General features: G+C 37.3%; 1 protein-coding gene across 1 annotated transcript in view; it reads right to left on the reverse strand.

Annotated features, from left to right (window-relative positions):
* The window catches only part of STK3 (serine/threonine kinase 3), a 134,878-nt gene that overhangs the window by 46,652 nt on the left and 68,505 nt on the right, over positions 1 to 19,721 (reverse strand). Inside the window, exons 8-10 of the mRNA XM_035893910.1 lie at positions 17,799 to 17,924; positions 14,774 to 14,860; positions 7,245 to 7,437 (exon numbers count right to left, since the gene is read on the reverse strand). Of these exons, the coding sequence (XP_035749803.1) occupies positions 7,245 to 7,437; positions 14,774 to 14,860; positions 17,799 to 17,924 (406 nt within the window). The remainder of the gene's footprint in view (positions 1 to 7,244; positions 7,438 to 14,773; positions 14,861 to 17,798; positions 17,925 to 19,721) is intronic.

The raw sequence follows: 19,721 nt of genomic DNA on the forward strand, positions 1-19,721 counted from the left end.
AAAAAGAGACAGCAAGAAATTTAAAAGTACAATACATAAAGATTCCTTTAAGAACAATTAATTCACTCAACTATCCAGTAAGTTACTTTTTATACAAGCTATATATTTGCTACAAAAACCCTGCAGCACAAATAGTATCACTCCACATTTGCACTGAAAACCTATTGTGCAACAGACTGTTCCATTCTAGGAGGATTTGGATTTTCCAGTTGTTCTCATTTTATTTTGCTCTTCAACAAGAGATGATCATGTTTAAAAATGCTTGCCACAGTTTCAACATTAAAGAGTATTCATCTCTTTTATCATCCCTATACTTGCCCACTGCAGGACTTCCCGATGGCTTTGGGCAGAAACCCGCAATAAAATCAGCAGACTGAGAAGCTGCTGGCAAGCCATGGAACACAGAGACCAACATGGACACTGAAAACATACGTTCTACCTCAGCAATGCCCCTGATAGGAATACAGCCAATGGGAATGTCCTCAAATAGTTACAAAAGCTAATTTCTTCCAAAAAATATGCTGGATAAAATGAACGAGGCAATGACATAACACCAACTTTACTACACTGTTTCAAAACCATATCATAACTAAAATAAGTAATTCTAAACACACATTTCAAAATAAGAAGGAATGCACATTCCGTTCTAATGCATGTTTTTATCAAATTCAATTGATGTCATCTATATAGAAAAATGCTTTTGCAATGATGTATTTCCAACAGAAAAGTATTACATTAAATTGATTTTAAATAGGTTAAAAAGTTCTGTTGTTAGTTGTTAAATTTTTATACTCTATGTTGGGCTGAGCCACGTGTACATTCCCCCCATACTGGTCTGGCTAACTCAGGGCCAGCATGTTGGCAAAAAAACCCCACTCTTGCCTAACTTTGTCAGGTGGAACTCCTCTCTCCACGGTAGTCCCTGATCCTCAAAGAGGGCCCCGTGGTGATAAAAGTCAAACCTCTGTCAACAGCACTAGAGGCACAACCAAGTGTTGACTCATAGGATCCATCCACTCCTCTGAGGCTTTCCCTTCACCATCATGACGAAGAACATCCTCATAACCCTAGAGTTACTCTTAAGGTCACCCTCAAGGTCTCCTCTGGCAGTATCACTGGCACATGCCCATGTGGATGGGCAGCAGGAGATAATACTCTAAGCACTGGACAAGCCCTGGCAGTCTTTCAATGTTGTAGTGCTGGGCCCTGGGCAAGAAATAACTTTTCCTAGATAGCAAGTCAGATCAGCAGATCCACCTCCTGCAGAAGGGAGTCTCCCACTACAATGTCCTGGGAGGGGCAGGTGGTGGTGGTGGCAGTGGCCTTTTGTCTCTTTGTGGTTTTATGGGGTTTTTTTACCATTTCCTATGGGAAGTCTCTAAGTCTTTCTCACTCCACTACTACCAGGGCACAAGACCTATTCCATAGTTGCAAATTACAGAAGAAAGCTTTCCTCCTTTTGCCAAAAGCCAAAAGCAACAAGCTTCCACAGCCTTCCCCATCCTGGAGATCTTTGTATGCCATTTGCCTGAGGAACATTTCCAGCTGCTGCCTCTTCAGTGAAGTTAGGGGTCAAGCTCTCCTGTCTGCACTGCTTCTGTGCAGTAGAAGATCCTGTCAGTATCTTTATTTCCTGTCAGTATCTTTATTTCCTCAAAATATATTGCTTTGTCACTATTAGAGTGAGAAGTTTTATTGCAGTCAGCTTTTAGCCTTCTTTGGACTATCACCTCTACTAACAGGCTACAACAGCTTATACAATAACATAAACTACTTAGGCTTTGTATTTCGTACATTCCTACCACTACTTTCTCACCATACAAGGTGGCCTACAATATAGTGCCAGTAATTCTCCCGGAAAATGGGAGACAGGAGCTTTGAATACAATAAGGTTGAAGACAGCCTGGAATTTTAACCTCAACCTCCAATCAAATGCTTCTAACTGTGAACCACCATGTAGAAAGCTGCCACAGCCACCTTCAGTCACATATTAAACAGGAATTGTTACTACATTTTGAGCATGTGAGTTCTGCTGCTAATACATGCCTACACGCCTTGTTTAGCCTGGAGAAAAGAAGGCTGAGAGGAGACCTTACCACCCACTACAACTACCTGAAAGGAGACTGTAGTGAGGTGGGTGTTGGTCTCTTCTCCCAGGTAACGGGCAAAAGGATGAGGGGAAATAGCCTTAAGTTGCACCAGGGGAGGTTTTAGGTTGGACATTAGGAAAAATTCCTTCACCAAAAGGGTTGTTAAGCATTGGAATGGGCTGCCCGGGGAAGCGGTCAAGTCTCTGGAGGTATTTAAAAGATGGGTAGATGAGGTGCTTAGGGACACGGTTTAGTGGTGGAATGGCAGGGTTAAGTTAATGGTTGGAACTGATGATCTTAAAGGCCTTTTCCAACTTAAACGATTCTATGATTCTATTAGACAACCATCTCAGGGGAATGAGAGGTTAGTCTACTTAGTTTCTGAATCGCAAGGAAGTACAGCAGAAACTAGATCGCCAGTTCCTTAGGCCAGAGCAGCTGGGAATCTACCAAAGGATGCATCCAAGAAATGTTTTGCTACAGAGAGCTGTGTAACAAAGTGGTTACTGAGTTTGCAGTTTTCACATCACAGTGACTTATGCACCCAAGCCTTCATTCAAATTCAGGCCTCATTCAGTATTTTGTTTGTTTTATAATAGAACTATTTATCAGAAATGATCACAACTGGCATTTAAATGGAAAAACCACATATTTTTCAATGAGCTGAAGCCTTCACAAATTTTTTGAAGGACTATGACCTCAAGTTTAAAGGCTTTTTAATGGGGAAAAGAGTTTCCTGTACAAAACATCGCTTTACTTCCTGAGAATGAGACTTGTAAAACTGGCTTAATAACTTTTGTTCTATTTTTCCACTTTCTGGAGAAGAAGAAAAAATACTCAATGACACTACTATTATAAACCCATTAGTTCATTCCAGCTGAGTTATACTTTATTTCTGCTTTCAGCAAAACCAATAAAATCCATGTTGAGCTAGCATGTTGCAACAGCTCTTGAAGCAGAATTGCCAACATGATATTTTTCTTTGAAAAAAATTCCCATTTGTAAAAGACACTACTACTAGTGGCAGAAGTAAACAATGTTATTACCAATCATAGGAGAAGGCTTGAGGACTGGAAGGCTTGGATCTATATATCTATCTTGGATATATAGATATCTTTCTACATATACAGGAGTAAAGTACTAGTACACTGGCATCGAGCAAAGTATCTTAACGTGGGCACTGTAAACATTCTTGAACAAAACCACATTCATGAAATATCAATGCCTGTGTTACAGCACCACTGGAATCAGCCCATAATTAAGCTTCCTTGCTGAATTCTTATAGGACCTGGATCATAGGTTGTTATAAAACACATAACAATATCTTTTGCTTTTCAGTTGAAAAAACAGCTGTAGGACTTAGGCCTTTCTAAGAGTTATGAAGCGTCATTCCAGAGCTACCCAAGCATCCACCTCCTACTACAGAGGAGACTGACTTACTGTACAGCACAATCTCTTACACTGGATGGACTGAAAGCACTAAAAATTAATAAATAAATAAAGCCAGCTCATTAATTCTCCTTTCAAAATGTAGGTTCTACAGCGTGGTGCGTGTCCTGCTGCAATCAAGGATCCCATAATACAATAACACAAGGAAGTTCAGCGATTATATGCTGGAACCAAACCCATCACTTGCCAGCTGAATGATGAAACCATCACTTGCCATCAGGCTACCTCCAGTTTGCTGGCTTTCTTTTGCTGGTGTTATAGGTCTCAAGACAGTCACCTGTGGGGGAGGAGGGAGAGGAAGGAAGCGTGCTGTCCCAAAGTTTGTATTCTTCTGTTTGATAAGAAGGAAGAACATTTAAGAATTATACTGTCTAAACCTATACCATTTCATGTCTTATAGGGCAAAAAGTAATAAAACAAAAACCTGACATTTCTACATTCTATCTGTCAAATGCTACTTCATTAGTTCACTGTCCTCTTCTTTTAATGTATTCATTACCAACTACGAACTATCTAGACACTTCACTGAAGTATGAAGCAACAGTTAGAAACAGAGTAAGTCCAAATGGCAAGAAGAGGCAACGTGTTTGCCAGCCCAAAGCAGATGGCAAATATAAATTTAACAGGGAAAAGAAAGGAGGGGGGGGGAGGGAAAGGGGTGTTAATGAAAAGGAGAAAGGAGAACAATCAGAAATACTCTTCGTGAACCAGAAAGCCCTAACACTAAGCCTTGCCAAAAAGCCACAAAGGGAATGTGGGGAAGCTGGTCTGAACACTAGTCTCTGAATTGAGATATGAAAAAGCTTCTAGATGCAAGTAAGTACAATCTGAACAGCTGAACAAAAACAGTGCTACCTTCCATCAATCCAACTCTTTCTTCCAATCCACATTAAACCTCCTAAAGTTAATCTCTGTCCTCCCACCTCTCTTTATTCTGCATTTTCTTCCCTCCTAGGTACGTACCACATAGTCTCTGCTCAGAGTATGCACAGGCATACTAAGCAAGAAGGCATAAATGTGGTTTATTGCTAGGCTGTATATTCTATGTTAGGGTAGTATGACAGCCCTTTTTTTGTTCCAAATCCCAATTTTATCTGGGCACAATTCCCTGTTTGTGAAAAAAATATGGTTTTAGTTACTTTCTGTCCCAGCTCCCAGAGGCCTCTAAGCATGGGCACTTATAAATAAAAACTTATTATTGTTTCTTATTTTGTCCTTGAGCAGGGAAACAAAAGGCAGAAGGAAACAAAATGTGAAATTAAACACAAGAGCAATTAAAAAAAAAAGTTTGCCATAAATATTTTGTGTCTCTAGTAAGGAAATGAAATCACTCTTCCCTAGTTAACTAAGTTTATTTCTCCAAGCTTCCTGCTTGCAATGTTCTATTATTCAAAATTATCAGAGTACTTTTAAGCTACCTGTTCTGATTTATTATAATCAAATCACACAAACATCGAGAAAGTACCCACCTTGCCCAAAAAGGTACATTGGGAAAAGTCTCCAAAATCTTGTGCCTTTGTTAAGCACAACAAAGCACAAAATCTATGTCTGCCTCTCAGGGAGAGCAAGGATTTGTATGCCCCTTCCTGATGACATTTATTTAGGACACTTGCTATCGCTCCTGTTTCAGCCAATAACACACGAATCACAGAACCACAGGAGGACCAGCTACAACGGACATGATTTATTTTCAGCTCAGAGATGTGGAGGTCCCATTCTTGAATTAAATCTAGTTTTTAATCAACGGGTCTAATGCAAAACACAAGAAAGTTCAGCAAATAAGTACTGGAACCAAACCTGTCACTTGCCAGCTGAACGATGAAACTACCGCTTGCCATCAGGCTACCTCCAGTTTTCTAGCTTTCCTTCACTGGTGTCACATGTCTCAAGACAGTCACCTATGGGGGAAGGGAGGGGAAGGAAACCTGATATCTCAAAGATTACGTATTTTTATTAGACAAGAGGGAAGAATGGGTTTAAGAATTATACTGGCTATGCCAAGGTGTAGAAAGGTAATTCACTTTCTAACTACAGATTCTTACTGGAATCAATTAAAAATAAAAAATGACAGCACATTTTAAAAACAATGTCTCCAGCAACATAGCAGACAAATAGAACATGGTTAAGAGATTGCACCACAAACCTAATGACACTTTTTGATCGGTTTGGCATATTAACAGGTATTTCCTCTCAGCACACATAAAAACTACATGTATAGTTTTTAAGCCTGAAGTAATTTGAAAGGTCGCACAACTCCCTTCTTCATAATACTTCCACCCTAAGAATTACTTCATTATCCTTTACTCCAAATCTGCTTGCAATATCTTTCTCTCTTTTTTGCACCATCTTTTCCTTAACTTGTTGAAATTGATGAGTTTGAGATCGCTTGTACTAACCCTCCATTAGCCTCACAGCTTAATAGGCAAATATTCTGCTTCAGCATGAAAACAAATTATAGCACATACTGAGTGTTTTCATGAGGTGAATCACTCTACTTAAATTAATCACTAATCAACAGGTGTTTGCTATCTTATTGCTGAAAATGCTAAGAAAAAATACCCCAAACCAACAAAACGAACCACAAAAAACCCCAACAACAACAAAATCAACAAAACCCCTCCTGACCTTCCAATTTGGTGTACATTAAACTGCAAAGAAAACATATTCCTACTAATTTCCAACTAATCTTGTACAAATTACATCAGGTGAATATGTGCAAATACAAATGCAACTTTATGTTTGCTGTAAAGCATTTAACGAAGTTATTCATTTGGCACTGATTTCCACTCTTGAGACATTAGCTTTATTTATTACCATGCCCCCCCAAAACAGTTGCCTGGAGTTAAACATTACATTGTGTCCCATGACATCAGGCACCTACAGCTTGAGTTAGATTAATCTATTAATGCTGCCCATTCAAGCAAATAATTCTATTAACTTCAGCGGGCCTCATTCTACAGTAGTCTTCAGCCAAATAATGAGCACATCAATATGTAGGTACGTAAGTTAACTATTTAACAGATGTATATTTATGCATACTTCAGTGTAACTTATAATTTTATACTTTAAACCATTTGCAATTTTTTTTCCTTTTTGTTATGTACTCCCTCACATGCTGCTGAAGTCAACTTGGACTTTGTACTTCAGTTTCAATGATCTTTTGATCATTGCCTTAAATCAAGCATTACTGAATTACATTCTAACATATGTTCAAATAATAACACTCAGTTATGAAATAAAAATCTGCTAATTGATCATGAGTTACAAAACTATTTTGCAGCAGGATGTGTACTGACTACTGAACGCATGGAGAGTCATGATGAGTTCCCAGGACCACTGACATTGAAGCAGCAGCTTCTCACATAATCACATCACTTCAGTTTAGCTCCAAGAACTGGTCCAAATGTATGTGAGACGGGAGACAAAAAGCAAGAGACAAGCAGTGGAAGGGAGAATTCACAGAAGGCTGATTTTAGAGTCCTCCAGAGAGGCTTAGCAAAGCACCAAAACCAGGCTTCTGCTTTGAATCTCCCACTATAGTCAGCTTTTTCTCCACAAAATACAGAGAGCATTTAGAGACACAAATACCCCTCTCCTGTTTTAGCCACAGAACTTGGCACTTAGAAGCTGCTGCTGATACAAGGTTCTCATGCAGCATGAGAAAATATATTACATTATTAAAAGAAAAGTAAATTAACAACATACTTTTCATGGTCCCATCTTCCTCTTCATCGTCATCACTATTTATTACCATGGTCCCCAAGTCTGATTCTAACATAGTACTGTTATGTTCAATCATTGTCTGAGCGCCTTCACTCATAGTGCTTGTGGCCCTCATGGTACCAGCACTCTCCGAACTGGTCTTCACCATGGTGTGAGAGTCCAGTTCATCTTCATCCTACAAAGAAACATTTGTCAGAATGCAGCATAACATTTAAAAAAAAAAAAAACAAAAAAACAAAGTTAAGAAGCAATCATTTAGATGCTTATTCATTAGTTTTATATCTTCACGTGACCCAGCTGTACTGCTAGACTTCCAGCTTTAAAGTTTTAAAAGAGATTATAAAATAAAAGATGATCCATATAAAGGAAGAATAAAAACTTTCTTCTTTCCCACAGATGGGTATACCAGAAATGTGGCCCACACACCCACTTTGCATGAGCAGCCAGTTTTGAGTATCTCAGTGATTTTCATAACCCAGTATATCTCCTTGGGTTCCAAAATTAGTAACACATTTTATAGAAAGTCATGTGGTTGTTTTGCAATGGACTATCACCATGGATTTGTGCTGATCACCCTTAATTAACTATCATGCCCAGCATCTTAGAGTATGCACAGCGCCCAGATCACAGACACACATTCAATTTAGGTATTAAACAATCCTCCGAAATAGTTCTAGAAGGGCACCTCAGAAACAGAAAATCAACTTGGCTTACTTCAAGTATTTAGTTCTCTTTAAAGACCTCTGTCACAAGAGTGAGCAAAATAACTTGATACTATGTAGAAAAATACCTGTAGAGCACATAATTAACCACTACATGGGTTGGGAAGCTACTATCATGAAGCAATAAAACAGCATTTTGAATCAGTGACAATAATGGGCCAAGAACATGGAACAGAGCTACCGACAATCTAGTTAATGAATTATAAAATTCGTATGGACTACCAATATTTGAAAACATTAATGGGAAATCCCACTCCTTTCCAAAGTCTGATTTAGACTATATGGACAACATCACAGCACTTCAGGAACAATGTGATGGACTATATACATTTTCTATAGAAGTAAAATCTATTACCCATGGGAAGAAAAAAACTAACAAATGAACCAACCAACCAAAAAACAACCCAAAATAAAAAAAAAAACACCCAACCCCCAAAACTCTACAAGGTTTGGCACTTTCTATTTCTTATTGAACTCGTCCCTTTCCTTTCCTGCTATTCCCTGACACAGCAGACAATTTGCCTCTAGTATAGACATAAGTGCACGAGCCAGCTACATTGCCCAAGTGCCTGTTTCTCTAATGGCTGGTCTAAGCAGATATCGAGAACTGTAGTTAGTAGCAATACCAGTGCACCAGCCCCTGAAAATTAGTTTATTACATCTCAACCGAGAGAGACAAAAATAGATCTAATCTTGATTCAGAGAGTCTGGCTAAAAGCATAACGTACCAATACCAGGATACAGATCTAAATCTGCGATTAAAGTTTTAAATGTCAAAAGAATCATTCTTTTCCAGATTAAAATTTGTAAAAATATTGAAGTTCTTAATTTGAGTTCTGAGTTTTTTTAGTTGCATTCTAAAACACTGTATTTAGCAACCTACCCTTAAAAAAATTATGATATTCCCAAAGTTACAGATAGTTTACAGCTACAGCACTAGAGGACTGTGCCAGTAAATAAATGAGAATATTTTAGTACTGCTCCTCCTGGTGGCAACTTCCTGGTGGCGACTTTAACTTTCTTTATTCCCACCCCTCACCCCCCAGCATTCTTGCTAACCCCAGTGGTTTTTACAAGTTCTATTTCTCCCTTTCTAACAAGGGTAGTCAGAAAGTAAAGTCCAAAAGTGTATTTTTGCACTGCATTTTAAAAGTGTCAGAACAATTAAGTTGTTATTTCCAAGTGCTACAATACAAAATAAAAATGACTCACAATGTTCTGCTACTTCTCCTATTAAGCACCAGAAATGTGGTGTCCCTAATGTACAGGCAGGCAAATCTCTGAGCTTAAGGCACAATTACATTTGATTTACAGATTTGTTTGACTAATATTAATATCCACTTGCAGTGCACATGGTCCTAAACTTACTAAAACTGCAATCAGGAATGAAACAAACATTTTCCTGAGTTAGTTAGGTTCCCGAGTTTTATTTTAGAAGTTAGTGAAAAAAAAAGTGGTGGCTAACAATAGGACCAAGTATGAAAAGGAGCCCTGACTGACCATTTTCATATCTTCTGCTTCATTAAAAACAATAATATTTTATTTCTTCAGTCAGATCAAGTATCTGGATTTGTTCCAAAGAATAGCATTTCATTTTCCAGTCTAAGAATGTCAAAAGCCTTTACCTTACTCTTGTCTCTCAGCGAAGAGAACTGTTATCTTCTAGTACCTAGAAGATTGAGAATCACAAAAGCCCACCTCGGTACTAACAGAATAGTTGTCCCAAAAAGGGAAGTACACAACAATTTTGATCAACAGTGTTTTCCTCAGATCAGGAATGATGTACTGAGAGAGCACAATATAAAGTATTTTCAGGGCCTGTGCATGCCCCAAAGTAGTTAGTCTTGTGGGTTAAACCAGATTGCTTCCAGAACTATCATTCCAGTATTTCTCACAAATATGAGATTTAGCTAATATAGCAGTAGACTACACTGGATCGCAAAAAGTAACTTTATAAAAATATCCAGTGGATCCAAGTTGCACATTTAAGTAATGTAAGTGCACATTTACACGAGAGATGAAAGTGATTCCTTTGTACTAATTCCGAGTCATGCTTTACAGTTTGTAAATATTGATGTAGAACTTCTGATCTGTTGTTAAAAAAGGTAAACTCACTGATTAAATAAAAACAAACACAATCTCAATTTTAACCAGGAAAAAAAGTATAAGGTATTAAAGCTGAAGTGTCATGTTCTCATACTGTTTATGAAAACAGATCCAAGAATCAAGCAATAAAACCAGCTAACTCTGGAATTAAACTGTCTGCCATTCTCTTGCGTACATGTAATAAGCACCAAACTTGTATTTGACAGGGGTTTGATACACCAGTAGAGAGCAACAGAAAGAGTGCCCGAGCAAGAGCACTAGTATCTCTTGAAATGCTACAGAAAATACAATAAACTACAGAAACCCTGAATAACATCACAGCATAAAGTAAGTACAAGTAAAACATTGCCAACACCCTGCAACCCTATGGGATTAACTGTTTGGATCTCCTTATTTGCCAAAATAAGTTAGAAGAATAACAAAACCAACCCTTAAAGCATGCAAGTGCAATCATAGAGACCTGATTATCAGGACAGCCAATTCAAAAAGACTTCAGCAGAAACAACATGCAAGGCTTCACAATATGCTTGCAACACAGAAGCTCTCATCATCACAGGAGAAGTTTTCTCTAAAAAGACGGCCTTGCACATCATACCTGAGTCTACATCATGATAGAAGCGAATGAGCTGAGATGATAAAGATTAATGGATTTTTCTGTCGAATTTTAATGTTCGTAGGAAAAAAAGGGGATGAAGACTGATAAAGAAAAAAACTAAACAAGACAAGCAAATGTGGCAGCTTACCTTCAAAATCTCTAACTATGGTTTCTGCATGTAAAAAGAACACTAGAGGGCACCAGAGACAGCTAACTAGGCTGTAATACATTAAAGGAAGATTTACACGCTGGCAAAATTTAGTATCCTGTAAAATAATTTCATTTACTATTAACACCTCATCATCACCTTTGAAAAACGTGGCTGTAGTCACAGCTATCTTTTTGTAAAAGCACTGTAGTAGCTACATAAACACATAATAGAGTTTGGTCAAGAACAACGATTTTGTAAAAGTTCCTAACATGTACAGAGCCCAACTACAACCTGAGTATATGCTTAATACTGAGCACACACTTAAGCCTAGACCCATCAGCAAAACAGGTGAAGACTTAACTTTCAGCACACACTCAAATCCTGTCAAATTCAATAGACGCATGTCATGCTACAGAGTTTAAGCTTGTTTTCTACCTCCTTCTCGTTGATAGAACCTAGTAACAATGACTTGCTGCTCACAATTGCCTCCCTATGTTTACTCTTCCTAGAATCGGTTTCTGGCTCTAAATTGCTGTGCATTTTAACAATATGCTCTTAAAAAGCTGTTTATGCCCCTTGGATATTTCACTCCACAAAGTAATCTTTACATATTTCCAACTTCAGGACACTTTAAAGGACTGCAATCAAATTTAATTAGCACATATGTCAAGTGTTCTCTGGCTTAAAGGAAAAATGCTATGAAAACAGAAAATTTTAACAGTGTCATACAAAGTTACATATATATCTATACAGATACATAGATGTATCATATACATACAAACATATGAAAGATACATGAAAGTAAATAGAAAAACCTTCAGAAAAATACAGCCTAGTGCATCATTTAAAATACATAATCATTCAAGTGACTCACTAGTTCTTTTAAAATAACTATAAAAATTTTGCAAAAATATAAAGGAATTACAGCAATTATTTCTTAAGGTCTCAGAAGACAGACGCCAACTTCTCATAATTAATATATGATTAAACAAAGAAACTTTTGTATTAATTAATAAATAAGCCTACATATAGCAATAATTGATTATTGATAGTCAGCTACGTTGTTGATAGTTGTCAACCACTAAGTAACTAAGAAAAACAGAAGTTGAGTACTGAAGTAGTAATTCCTTGTTTGAATATTCTAAAATAATTAAGCATTCCTCATATAATAGAGACATTAAAATGTAAAAGAAAACATACGGGAAGAGCTGCTTGTTAGCTCATTCCTTTAAAGATCCACAGAAATAAATATTTAGACATGTTTCCTGCAAGCTGCCAGGCAACGAGTTACTTTACGTTCCCATAATACAGCTGCCCAGCCTCAGCATCCAATTCACATCACACTTCAAAAAATGCACGAGAGAAGAGATTGGTCGTGTTTAGTAATGCCTAAACTAACATTTAAACTTTGATATTGGGATTAACCTTCTGTAGAATACACCACTTGCAATTTTTGCTTAATTAAAAAAATCTGTACAATTACCTCAGCACCTATCAAAACATGTCAGTTTGTCAGAAGGCATTCTCATCACACGAGCAGCTCTCGTAACAGGCATAAAATCAATTCAGAGCACACTATTTGTAATTATATTATATCTCTCTGGAAGGATACAGACATGAAAACTGTATTCAACCCCGCCATTTATTTACAGATGTATAATATGAAGGTTTGAACAGCAAAAAATACGTACATTACAATTGACAACTTCCCATACTATAAAATGTTCATAGAAAATGGTAAAAATGAAAAATAAAAATCAATTTTAGGGATGTGACTCTTCCTCACTTGAAGGAAAACAACCTGAACTGATCCTGAAAATTAAGCACATAATTGTGAAATCTTTGCTTCTGATTAATTCTCCAAAACCACCCACTCCTCTCCATTCTACTTTCAGTTATGTACGTCACTAATAACCTGAGTCCCCTTTACAATACATATAGGGTTTTAAGAGGGAATTAAAGCTATAAAAACTTATTCAGATGTAACTGTTAGGGTTTAATCTGGTTTCCTAACAAAAGGAACATCATAATTAGAACATTTTACACCTTTCTTCTTGATGGGTCCCAAAACACATACCAGTGGGTAACGAGCACAACTGCTCACGCTCTACAGAGGAAATTCTTGGGGGTTTAGATGAATAAATTCAAGCCCCCGGCTGGTTAACTGAAAGCATTCTTTTTCAGTAGTATATGGACTTGATTCACTGTGCACGAGAGACCTTTAACATTGATAGACTCTACTTAACACTAATATCAGTATTTGCTCTTGCTTTTAGGTGTTATTAAATATGCATTTCTCCAGGTCTGAGTCTGCCTTTGCAATTCTACGGTGAGGACTTCACAGAGGTATCATTGGGAAAAATCTACTTCTAAGGTATTATTTTCCAAAATTTATGTGCTAGGTGACTATTACTTTCCAATTGAACAGTAACTCCAGTTCCATATACAGTCTGAGAACATTTATAGATATGAAAATATGAAGAAATATACATGACTTACTGTCACTACTACTATACAAGGTTACACAGGGCCCCATTATCTCTTTCCAATACTGCTGCCATCGTTGCATGTTCACCTATCAAAACCTATATTATCATTTGAACTGTATGTTCGCGTAGTCACACAAGCAGCTCTGTATTTCTTCATGGTTCTGTGGAAACTGGTACATAAGAAAGAAGAATGTGCAATGGTTCTTTATCTTTAGACTTGAATGCTGGATGGTTGACTTCATCCACTACAGTATACCAAACTGGCACTCTCATTAGCTGTTTTCCCTTTCCAGAAGGGAAAGAATAAACACTCAGTTAGAAGTGTAAAAAAGAATGGGTTTATTGTTTTTCTGGTAGTTCCCCAAACAAGTTCCAAATTAAATGAAAGACACTGTATTTCAGCTTATTTTGAAATTAAGCATTATTTCAAATTGAATTGGGGGCTTTTGGGGGGTTTGTTGTTTGTTTGGGATTTTTTTAAATTACAAACACAAATGTTCCAATGCTTTCATTTTATTCTTCTGGTTTTTATTCTAGTTTCCTTTAATAACTTGTAGGTCCATTGCTCAATATCTGCCTAGTACGCTTTAAAAACTAAAATCTGTGCTGCCCAGAATTTCACTGAATTCAGGCCTCAATCACACACCTACATGTTGCTCAAGAGTCTTCTAGCATGCAGTACAATGACTAACACAAATTCAGGAAACATGGTAAACATCTTGAAATAAAAAACTAACAGTTTGTCCTGCTGTTTCCTAATTTGGCTGGTTTTGTGCTCTTAACTGATCAGAATCTTTCGTGACTGCAACTGGACAAGATGCCGGCGTCATCTTCTCAAACAAATCTGGCATTTCTTACCATGATGTACTGCATTGAAATTCAGTTGCAAGACATGGAAGTCTTATTAAAACCGATTCAGAACAAGATTAGTTCTGCATTGTTACAACACGAAAGCTATTCATAGGTCACTACCAAACATGGAGTTTTGACAAACTGTATTTGTCAACAAGGAAATTCCTCCTCCTCACCTCATCATCAGTATTCTTCATTTCACTCACTTTTACCCTCACTTTTTCTATTAAAGCAAAGTATTTCCAAACATTTTTCACTCAAGGCTTACCAAGCAATACAAAATATTAAAGGCATATATTTCCTGATAGCATAAGTCATACTTACTACCAAATACCACATTAACAGTTTTAACAAGAGTAAAAATTTCATCCTAATTACAAACCTTATCACAAATTATTTTTTAGAATCATAAAATCATATGAAAAAATCAGAAAATTAAAACTTCTCATGGCATAAAAGAACATAAACAAAAATCTTTTTAAAAATAGCAACAAAAAGCCCCTTTTACTTAATCTTTTTATAATGCCAAACTTTTTCAGAAGTTCAGCTATTCAATATACCTTACTTATATTCAATAAACCTTACAGCAAAAATACCTGGACATCTTCTTGTCCATTAGAAGATACTTTTGCAGTAGTAAATACATGGTGGCTTATAGTCTTCCTTCGATAAAGCTGATCGAGCTAAAGGGAAAAAAGGCACAAAAACTCTCCAGAATAATCTCCAGGAGTAATGAAATTTATCTATCCATGATCAGGATAAAGCAATACAAAATTATCATACTGACAAGCACCACTTTCTCCCCTTCTGTCTTTCATTATGCTGAAGTCATACTCAACTTTTCATTTTTCTACTACCTTTCTTTTCTGATCTGACTAATCTCATTCACAAGCCCCCTTTCTATCTATCATTTCATTTGGTACTGAGAAGTCAGCTCCACCTCAAATTGTCCTCTTCCATTACTCACCTGTTAAGTTTTCAAACCCCTTTATTCTTTTCTCACGTCCCCCACTACTATTGGCAGGGCTGCCTCTAGCCCTCTGCAAGACTGCCATCATTGTCCTTTAAACTCCTCTACATCACGATCCTGAAAAAAAACTGAGCAAGGTATGCTAATGCCAGAGTTTCCCATGCTGACTAATTTATATCTCCTCTGCCTGTGCCACTCTGTCATCCACTCTGACCTCCTGTCTTAAATATAAGAGCGATTTCTTCCAAGTGGAGGCTGACTTCTGGTTCTGGGTTTGTTGATGCTCATGCACTGGTATATGATTACAGCCCCTAAAATTCTGTTAGTATAAGTAAAAAATGACAAGCTTAGCATTTCCATAGACTACAACTGCACTTCTTTTTAAGAGTACTGCAACCTTGCAGCAAAGGTGGCTAATGGTATGTCAGGCTGCATTAGGAGCAGTGTTGCCAGCAGGTGGAGGGAGGTGATCCTTTCCATCTACTCAGCACTGGTGAGGCCACACCTGGAGTACTGGGTCCACTTCTGGGCTCATGGGGAACCTCAATGTGTACGAATACCTGAAGGGAGGGTGCAAAGAGGATAGAGCCAGGCCCTTTTCAGTGGTGTCCAGTGACAGGACCAAAGCTAACAGACACACTGAAACACAGGAGGTTCCCTCTGAATATAAAGAAACATGTTTTTACTGTGAGGGTGACCAAGCATTGGCACAAGCTCCCCAGGGAGGTTTTGGAGTCTCCATCCTTGGAGATATTCAAAGGCTGCCTGACATGGTCCTAGGCAACCAGCTCTAGGTGGCCCTGCTTGAGTAGGGGGGTTAGACCAAATTATGTCCAAGGGTCCCTTCCCACTTCAACCATTCTGTGATTCTGCTCTCTCAGCCCTGCTAACCAAAGATGCTTCTTTTATTTTCAGATTTGAGGCACCTTTCTTTTACGCTTAGTGACAAGCAGAGTCTCACTGTCTTTTTAAGGCATTAACCTGTTCCCTGACTGCACCACAAAAGCACATGGCAAAATTCCCATCTACTGCAATGGTAACACAAATAAACAGATTCCTGCCCCAGTCCTGGATTTAAGATTCCCTTATACTAAACACTGAATAATCCCAGGTGGGAGAAGAAAAAAAAAAAAAAAAAAAAAAAGACGAAAAAGTGCAGTGTTGTATTCTGCCTTTTGTACCTGTGCAAGAAGCATGAGTAGTTGCTAAATGATTCTTCAGTTGAGGCAGACCAAACTTGCATTTTACCCTTCCACCCAGCAATGGGAGAGGGAAGGTGTATACCACATACTGAGCTGGCATGGATTTTTTCATCCCTGCCTGGCAATCCCATTCCCCACCTGAACTTCAGACTGAGTAATTAGATGTCATACCTGATTTTGGGTTAATGCAAAAGACATCAACAACGCCCAAGTTTGAGGTCTACAGTTCAGAAAGCAATAGTAGGGAGGAAAGCATGCTAGTAAAGACATTAGGTTTTTATGTCAGTAATAAATCAGTCTCTTCGGAGATCAACTATTCAATAAATCAAGTCACAACTATCAACTTTGCATGTCAAGACGCATGTCCACATAGGCAACATTTCCTAATGTAAAACAATAATCCCAAACCTTCCCTGCCTGTTTTATTACTGACTAAGTAACTAGAATCCAGAGTAAATTATCTTTATAAACACAAGCTTAGAACATAGTCTTAGAACAGAAAAAAAACAGCAAGCAAAAGACCACACTGTCTGTTGGGATACAAAAAACTCCACAGAATCTGCTTGAAAAGTATTTCTATATATAGATCATCACCTAACACTCTATAACACATAACAAAGATTCTACAGTTTGGGATAGGGCAGACTCCTTACTGCACTGCTCTTCTCTGTTTGCTCAAAGCTGTAAGATTTCTACTAACATTCCAATCTCCATCATCTCTGTGTGTTATTCCTGAATGACCTTGGCTCTCATTGTATGTGTGGCAATACACTTCTTTGAAGCACATACTGCTGCATTGCACAAGACTACCCTAAAATATATCATGGAGGGAGACTAATAATGCCAGGAACACTGACTTATTCCTAACATTGCCAAACAATTTGAAATGCAACCTATTTATCACACGACCTGCTTCTCTCCTCAAACATATGCTGATAACATCATCTGAAGAATGAAATACTGTCACCATTTACACTTTACAGACGCAACTTTATTTAAACCATACTGTAATCACTACTTACTATGCTTTGTAACTAACTGTTCTATGTACTAGACTTTACAAAAAAAACTGAAAAATTTAGTAAATCACTTGTCTAGAAGCCCATATGTGAAAGTGGAACCTTAGCAGTTTGGGGTTTGTTGTTTTTTTAATGTTAGTCTGAACAGCTGAAGTTGACATGGTTTCTTTTCCCACCTTGTGGAAAAATGTTTTACTAGGACATCTCATGGAATAGTGCTGAAAACTGGCTCATATGGCATTACTCACAGAGGCATTACTCATCAAAAAATAGGAGTGGAGTACTCAGCCCTGATAGGCTAAAAACCAGGTAGAAACCTGGTAAAGAAAAGTATTTGAACACAAGTAGAGGAAGTCGGGGGAAAACAGCAGCTTTTGTGAAACAAAAACATCTGTAAAGTACAGACAGTTATAGGAAAAAAGGTACACACCGAATTTTCTTCTTCCTCTTCTAGTTCTCTCTGCTGTTCCTCATGTCGCTTTGCCTTTATCTCCATTGCTTCAGTGATCAGGTCCCTTAAAATTGAAACTGGCTTTGCATTCTTAATAAATGTATGCTAGAAAAAAAAAATCATTAAATTATATATCATTACAATAGTTACACTTCAGATGTAATTACAAGTAATATTCAATGCCACAGATTTCAGTGATAAATAGCATTTTACATTACATAATAATTAAAAGCTACACTAACACAATATACAATATCTTTTAGCTGCTTCATAACTAAGATTTTACTTAGAATCATAGAATCACTTTGGTTGGAAAAGACCTTTAAGATCCAGCAAGCCTTGGGAAATGTAATCATGTAACAACTGTTTTATAGTTAAGGATTTAATTGTCCAAAGGAAATGTGCAGTAAGTAGTAAAAAAATAGAGTGGTGATTGTCTGACATAGAAAAACAAACTTTTTCAGATAGTCAGTTACAGAATTTAATTAATCTTAACAAACTGACAGCATAAATTAGTGGCCATAAGCAGAGCAACTATGGCTGCCTACTTCAGCAAACCTGCACTTTATATGTCATAAAACATTTCTTGATCTATGATGCTGAAATGTGGAACAAGCAAAAAAATATGTTACTTTTAGCAGGAATATTAATTTTTAATTCAAGGCCATTTAGAACATCACTTCTTCCTTTAAGACAACATGTGCATAATACCATTTACATTCATTTTGCTGTCTAGTAAACGACTGCTGTTAGAAAAATTCTGATTTTTGCATCATTACATGCAAATACAATTTAGGCAAAACATAACTCTAAGCACCTCAGAAATGTATTATTAAGTATAAAATTAAAGTTCCACAAAGAACACAATTTATTAAGCCTACTGTCCCACACCTATTATCTATCTTCTCTCTTGATGTATTAATTCAATTACTCTCCTTTCATATCCATGATCTTTCCCCACAAGCAGTGCTTTCATTCCCATTCACGCACACCCACAGCACCTCCAGCTCCATCCCACATGCACCAAATTTCAGCTGGGGGAATTTGTACTTGTGCTGGACACAGCATTTGGTTTTCTGGCCAGCAAGCGTGTGGAAAGAGGAACACTGAAGTTTTCCCCCACCCCCCGCCCTTACTGGCACACATTCATGCAAGTCTCTTCTATCCAGCCGCCAGTATTCAGCTAACTATCAGCTAACTACACAAACTTCAAATCTCTAAAGTCTCGGGTACTGATTCATACATCATATGAAAATCTCTAACTTTCAATTTTTACTCTCCTTGCAGTCCACATTTTGGTGTTCTCACTGTGTGGAAAATAAAGTATTCCTATCACGACTTACGAATTTGATGATGTATTACTGTAAACTACTTTTCAAAATTTTTATGTTCACTGGAATTTAAATTTTAAAAGAGGGTATTGCTAGCTAGAGACAGAGTAACTCTAGCATGAGTATTTTACAGATGAAATTTCAGAAGATCAGATTATTATGTAGACTGATGAACAAAAAACATTAAGAATAATATTTAGCAATAGTATAAAAAAAAAAGTGTAAAAGAACACTAAATTATCCAAAAGTTTAATGAGTTAGGAATGAGGAAAGTAAAGGGAGCAAAGGACCTAGCAAAATTTTTTACTTCTGTCTCATTATCAAAGCCAGCTTCTTACAGGAAATTTTAGATTCCATTTCAATCATCATGGAACCCATTATAATTTTCTAGAGATCTTCCCCTCCCCTTTGACTACCTTCGTTCTTTGTTTTTCCTTATTTACTTGCAAGCTTGATAGGACAGCCCTGAAGGCAGTGGATAACACAAATACAGGGCCAAAGGAGAAAACTTTCTTCACATTTTGTCTCTCCCACACACACTAAACTGTGTGGCCCTGGCAAAATTTAGTCC

The sequence above is a fragment of the Egretta garzetta genome, unplaced genomic scaffold (genome assembly GCF_000687185.1).
Source record: "Egretta garzetta isolate BGI_Z169 unplaced genomic scaffold, ASM68718v1 scaffold154, whole genome shotgun sequence".
NCBI classification, from domain to species: Eukaryota; Metazoa; Chordata; class Aves; order Pelecaniformes; family Ardeidae; genus Egretta; species Egretta garzetta.